This window comes from Salvia splendens, unplaced genomic scaffold (assembly GCF_004379255.2).
Source record: "Salvia splendens isolate huo1 unplaced genomic scaffold, SspV2 ctg722, whole genome shotgun sequence".
NCBI classification, from domain to species: Eukaryota; Viridiplantae; Streptophyta; class Magnoliopsida; order Lamiales; family Lamiaceae; genus Salvia; species Salvia splendens.
The window spans coordinates 2,389-8,383 of NW_024599392.1; the positions used below are offsets into that span (position 1 = coordinate 2,389).

Consider the following 5,995-nt stretch of genomic DNA (forward strand, 5'->3'; position numbering starts at 1 on the left):
AATCCTAACTAATTTTGAATATTTCTCCGAAGTTAGTTCCCAGGGTTTAGGAAACCCTAACTAATTTTAGAAAGTTGTGCCGCCCACACAAGCCCGGGAGACGCCACCAATGAGCTCCCACTCGGATCGCAACTGCTGCTGGAGTGCTCGACGTCGCCTATCGGAACGTCGCTGTTGTAGGCTATAGCAATCTGCCCGGCACCCCAACTTGTCCAGTTTCTCGACCTGCCCAGCGTCACTACAGTCTGATCCAAATCGCTCTCGCACAAAGCCTTGCGAACATCCTGCAAATCCATGTCACCGAAACAGCAACAAACAATCACCGCAATTTGATTCATGCACAATCATTGATTTAATGTAATCATTACGGTTTTATGAATACAAAATGATTCATGTACATGTTGTGGAGAATTGTCAATTAAAACTTAATTATGTGTAATGATTACCAACAAAACAAATTTGTTAATCAAAACACTAATTCACGTATCTATCAATATCTAAAGGGACAGTTTTTGGGAGTCTATGTGGCACACATTTGAGCGGGGAAACTATCTATTGGGCAAAAAAAGGTAAATATTATTGGATAAAAATTGGCCCAATGAGATGTAGAAAAAAATGGCTTCTATGAGAAGTTCAAGACATTTATAAACTGAACCGTTCACTAACCCTAGCCCTCATTCTCTCTCTCTTTCTCTCAACTGGTTTTCTCCAAAGATGAGTTTGGTGGCAGGGTCATACGAGCGTTTCATTTGGGGCTACAAGCTGAATCGTTCACTAACCCTAACCCACTCTTCTCCTTCCCCTCCCACACTCCACCATCAAAACCATCGCCGTTGCCGGCACCGCCGGGTCTCAGGCGGCAACGACGACTGCGTCAAAATCTACGACCTCGCCTCCTCTTCCGAGGTAGGATCCTTCACCACTCCGCCTCCGTCGCCTTCTACTCCCCACCTTCCTCTCCTCCTCCTCGGCGGCCTCCGCAGCCGACGCCAATGGCTCGGTCTCCATCTATGACGTCGACCCCTTCGTGCTGCTCAAATCCGTCAAAATTCACAAAAAATCGATCAATTCGATGTCCGTGCATCCCTCGGGTAAGATAGCGCTGACCGTCAGCCACGACCAGTGCATGGCGCTGGTCAATTTGGTGCGAGGAAGACGGATCTTCTACTCCAAGATCGGCAAAGAAGCGTCACTTGTGCAATTCGATGAAAGCGGCGATGAAAGGGGTCGCCGCTGACGGCAGCGCTGGGTTTGAAGTGTGGTTTTATGTGGTGGCGGAGGGCCGCGAGGCTGGCAGGAAGCGGGCGGAGAGGCAGCGCAGGCGAGACAGAAGAGCGGAGATGATATCCGCCGGGGTGAGAGGAAGGGACGAACAGAGAGAAGAAATAGAGATGGGAGGCTGAACATTTGTGTAGGGTTTGTAGGATTAATTATTAATGTACATATTATTTGGGCTTTAGTTTAGCCTTTTTAGGTATAAAGTGTGTTTAGTGGGTTGGATCTAATGGAGGATTTTAGATTTAAATAATTTGTAATTGTAAATTTTTATTTGAATAGAGTTTTAGTTTGGGTGTTGGGTTCTATTATTATGTATTTTAAATTTTTTATGTATTGGGCTTTGTAAATATATATTTTTTAAATTAAATTCTTTTTCATTAACTTTGATTTAATTTATTAGATTATATAATGTTTTAAGAATCTTACTTATATGTTTTTTAATACTTCTAAATTATTGAAATAAACATATATATAATATAATGTATATAGTATTATGTATTAAAATAATAATGATGAGGAAAATCGAAATCCTTTATTTCAATACTTATTTCCATATTACTAACTACGTCAACGACGACTGCGTCAAAATCTACGACCTCGCCTCCTCTTCCGAGGTAGGATCCTTCCACCTCCGCCTCCGTCACATCCGTCGCCTTCTACTCCCCACCTTCCCTCTCCTCCCTCCTGCGGAACCTCCTCGCAGCCGACGCCAATGGCTCGGTCTCCATCTATGACGTCGACCCCTTCGTGCTGCTCAAATCCGTCAAAATTCACAAAAAATCGATCAATTCGATGTCCGTGCATCCTCGGGTAAGATAGCGCTGACCGTCAGCCACGACCAGTGCATGGCGCTGGTCAATTGGTGCGAGGAAGACGGAGCTTCTACTCCAAGATCGGCAAAGAAGCGTCGCTTGTGCAATTCGATGAAAGCGGCGATGAAAGGGTCGCCGCTGACGGCAGCGCTGGGTTTGAAGTGTGGTTTTATGTGGTGGCGGAGGGCCGCGAGGCTGGCAGGAAGCGGGCGGAGAGGCAGCGCAGGCGAGACAGAAGAGCGGAGATGATATCCGCGGGGTGAGAGGAAGGACGAACAGAGAGAAGAAATAGAGATGGGAGGCTGAACATTTGTGTAGGGTTTGTAGGATTAATTATTAATGTACATATTATTTGGCTTTAGTTTAGCCTTTTTAGGTATAAAGTGTGTTTAGTGGGTTGGATCTAATGGAGGATTTTAGATTTAAATAATTTGTAATTGTAAATTTTTATTTGAATAGAGTTTTAGTTTGGGTGTTGGGTTCTATTATTATGTATTTTAAATTTTTATGTATTGGGCTTTGTAAATATATATTTTTTAAATTAAATTCTTTTTCATTAACTTTGATTTAATTTATTAGATTATATAATGTTTTTAAGAATCTTACTTATATGTTTTTTAATACTTCTAAATTATTGAAATAAACATATATATAATATAATGTATATAGTATTATGTATTAAAATAATAATGATGAGGAAAATCGAAATCCTTTATTTCAATACTTATTTCCATATTACTAACTACGTCAACGACGACTGCGTCAAAATCTACGACCTCGCCTCCTCTTCCGAGGTAGGATCCTTCCACCACTCCGCCTCCGTCACATCCGTCGCTTTCTACTCCCCACCTTCCCTCTCCTCCCTCCTGCGGAACCTCCTCGCAGCCGACGCCAATGGCTCGGTCTCCATCTATGACGTCGACCCCTTCGTGCAGCTCAAATCCGTCAAAATTCACAAAAAATCGATCAATTCGATGTCCGTGCATCCCTCGGGTAAGATAGCGCTGACCGTCAGCCACGACCAGTGCATGGCGCTGGTCAATTTGGTGCGAGGAAGACGGAGCTTCTACTCCAAGATCGGCAAAGAAGCGTCGCTTGTGCAATTCGATGAAAGCGGCGATGAAAGGGGTCGCCGCTGACGGCAGCGCTGGGTTTGAAGTGTGGTTTTATGTGGTGGCGGAGGGCCGCGAGGCTGGCGGGAAGCGGGCGGAGAGGCAGCGCAGGCGAGACAGAAGAGCGGAGATGATATCCGCCGGGGTGAGAGGAAGGGACGAACAGAGAGAAGAAATAGAGATGGGAGGCTGAACATTTGTGTAGGGTTTGTAGGATTAATTATTAATGTACATATTATTTGGGCTTTAGTTTAGCCTTTTTAGGTATAAAGTGGGTTTAGTGGGTTGGATCTAATGGAGGATTTTAGATTTAAATAATTTGTAATTGTAAATTTTTATTTGAATAGAGTTTTAGTTTGGGTGTTGGGTTCTATTATTATGTATTTTAAATTTTTTATGTATTGGGCTTTGTAAATATATATTTTTTAAATTAAATTCTTTTTCATTAACTTTGATTTAATTTATTAGATTATATAATGTTTTTAAGAATCTTACTTATATGTTTTTTAATACTTCTAAATTATTGAAATAAACATATATATAATATAATGTATATAGTATTATGTATTAAAATAATAATGATGAGGAAAATCGAAATCCTTTATTTCAATACTTATTTCCATATTACTAACTACGTCAACGACGACTGCGTCAAAATCTACGACCTCGCCTCCTCTTCCGAGGTAGGATCCTTCCACCACTCCGCCTCCGTCACATCCGTCGCCTTCTACTCCCCACCTTCCCTCTCCTCCCTCCTGCGGAACCTCCTCGCAGCTGACGCCAATGGCTCGGTCTCCATCTATGACGTCGACCCCTTCGTGCAGCTCAAATCCGTCAAAATTCACAAAAAATCGATCAATTCGATGTCCGTGCATCCCTCGGGTAAGATAGCGCTGACCGTCAGCCACGACCAGTGCATGGCGCTGGTCAATTTGGTGCGAGGAAAACGAGCTTCTACTCCAAGATCGGCAAAGAACGTCGCTTGTGCAATTCGATGAAAGCGGCGATGAAAGGGGTCGCCGCTGACGGCAGCGCTGGGTTTGAAGTGTGGTTTTATGTGGTGGCGGAGGGCCGCGAGGCTGGCGGGAAGCGGGCGGAGAGGCAGCGCAGGCGAGACAGAAGAGCGGAGATGATATCCGCCGGGTGAGAGGAGGGACGAACAGAGAGAAGAAAGAGAGATGGGAGGCTGAACATTTGTGTAGTTTTGTAGATTAATTATTAATGTACATATTATTTGGGCTTTAGTTTAGCCTTTTTAGGTATAAAGTGGGTTTAGTGGGTTGGATCTAATGGAGGATTTTAGATTTAATAATTTGTAATTGTAAATTTTTATTTGAATAGAGTTTTAGTTTGGGTGTTGGGTTCTATTATTATGTATTTAAATTTTTTATGTATTGGGCTTTGTAAATATATATTTTTTAAATTAAATTCTTTTTCATTAACTTTGATTTAATTTATTAGATTATATAATGTTTTTAAGAATCTTACTTATATGTTTTTTAATACTTCTAAATTATTGAAATAAACATATATATAATATAATGTATATAGTATTATGTATTAAAATAATAATGATGAGGAAAATCGAAATCCTTTATTTCAATACTTATTTCCATATTACTAACTACGTCAACGACGACTGCGTCAAAATCTACGACCTCGCCTCCTCTTCCGAGGTAGGATCCTTCCACCACTCCGCCTCCGTCACATCCGTCGCCTTCTACTCCCCACCTTCCCTCTCCTCCCTCCTGCGGAACCTCCTCGCAACCGACGCCAATGGCTCGGTCTCCATCTATGACATCGACCCCTTCGTGCTGCTCAAATCCGTCAAAATTCACAAAAAATCGATCAATTCGATGTCCGTGCATCCCTCGGGTAAGATAGCGCTGACCGTCAGCCACGACCAGTGCATGGCGCTGGTCAATTTGGTGCGAGGAAGACGGAGCTTCTACTCCAAGATCGGCAAAGAAGCGTCGCTTGTGCAATTCGATGAAAGCGGCGATGAAAGGGGTCGTCGCTGACGGCAGCGCTGGGTTAGAAGTGTGGTTTTATGTGGTGGCGGAGGGCCGCGAGGCTGGCGGGAAGCAGGCGGAGAGGCAGCGCAGGCGAGACAGAAGAGCGGAGATGATATCCGCCGGGGTGAGAGGAAGGGACGAACAGAGAGAAGAAAGAGAGATGGGAGGCAGAACATTTGTGTAGGGTTTGTAGGATTAATTATTAATGTACATATTATTTGGGCTTTAGTTTAGCCTTTTTAGGTATAAAGTGGGTTTAGTGGGTTGGATCTAATGGAGGATTTTAGATTTAAATAATTTGTAATTGTAAATTTTTATTTGAATAGAGTTTTAGTTTGGGTTGGTTCTGTATTATGTATTTAAATTTTTATGTATTGGGCTTTGTAAATATATATTTTTTAAATTAAATTCTTTTTCATAACTTTGATTTAATTTATTAGATTATATAATGTTTTTAAGAATCTTACTTATATGTTTTTTAATACTTCTAAATTATTGAAATAAAACATATATATAAATATAGTATTATGTATTAAATAATAATGATGAGGAAAATCGAAATCCTTATTTCAATACTTATTTCCATATTACTAACTAATCAAGCTAAATGAAAGCACAAATATATAATCCTTTGTCTCATCCTATATTTACTAATTGGAAATTTTAATATATTTTAGATAGTCGTATATAATTTCATAATATATTTAATTAGTTTCCAATTAATTAAACAATACTATAAAGTTTATCGAATAAATTACGAAATTATATGAAATTATAA

At 40.9% G+C, this 5,995-nt stretch overlaps 2 protein-coding genes and 1 pseudogene across 2 annotated transcripts; all 3 read left to right on the forward strand.

Moving 5' to 3' along the window:
• The first annotated feature begins 714 nt into the window (after nt 1-714).
• On the forward strand, nt 715-1,237 carry LOC121791104 (annotated as a pseudogene).
• Nucleotides 1,238-2,782: 1,545 nt separating this feature from the next.
• LOC121791105 (p21-activated protein kinase-interacting protein 1-like) lies at nt 2,783-3,229 on the forward strand. The gene has a single exon (XM_042189143.1). It carries the CDS (start codon nt 2,783-2,785, stop codon nt 3,227-3,229), a length of 447 nt encoding a protein of 148 aa, XP_042045077.1.
• Nucleotides 3,230-4,776: 1,547 nt separating this feature from the next.
• LOC121791106 (p21-activated protein kinase-interacting protein 1-like) lies at nt 4,777-5,223 on the forward strand. Its single transcript, XM_042189144.1, has one exon. It carries the CDS (start codon nt 4,777-4,779, stop codon nt 5,221-5,223), a length of 447 nt encoding a protein of 148 aa, XP_042045078.1.
• The last annotated feature ends 772 nt before the right edge of the window (nt 5,224-5,995 follow it).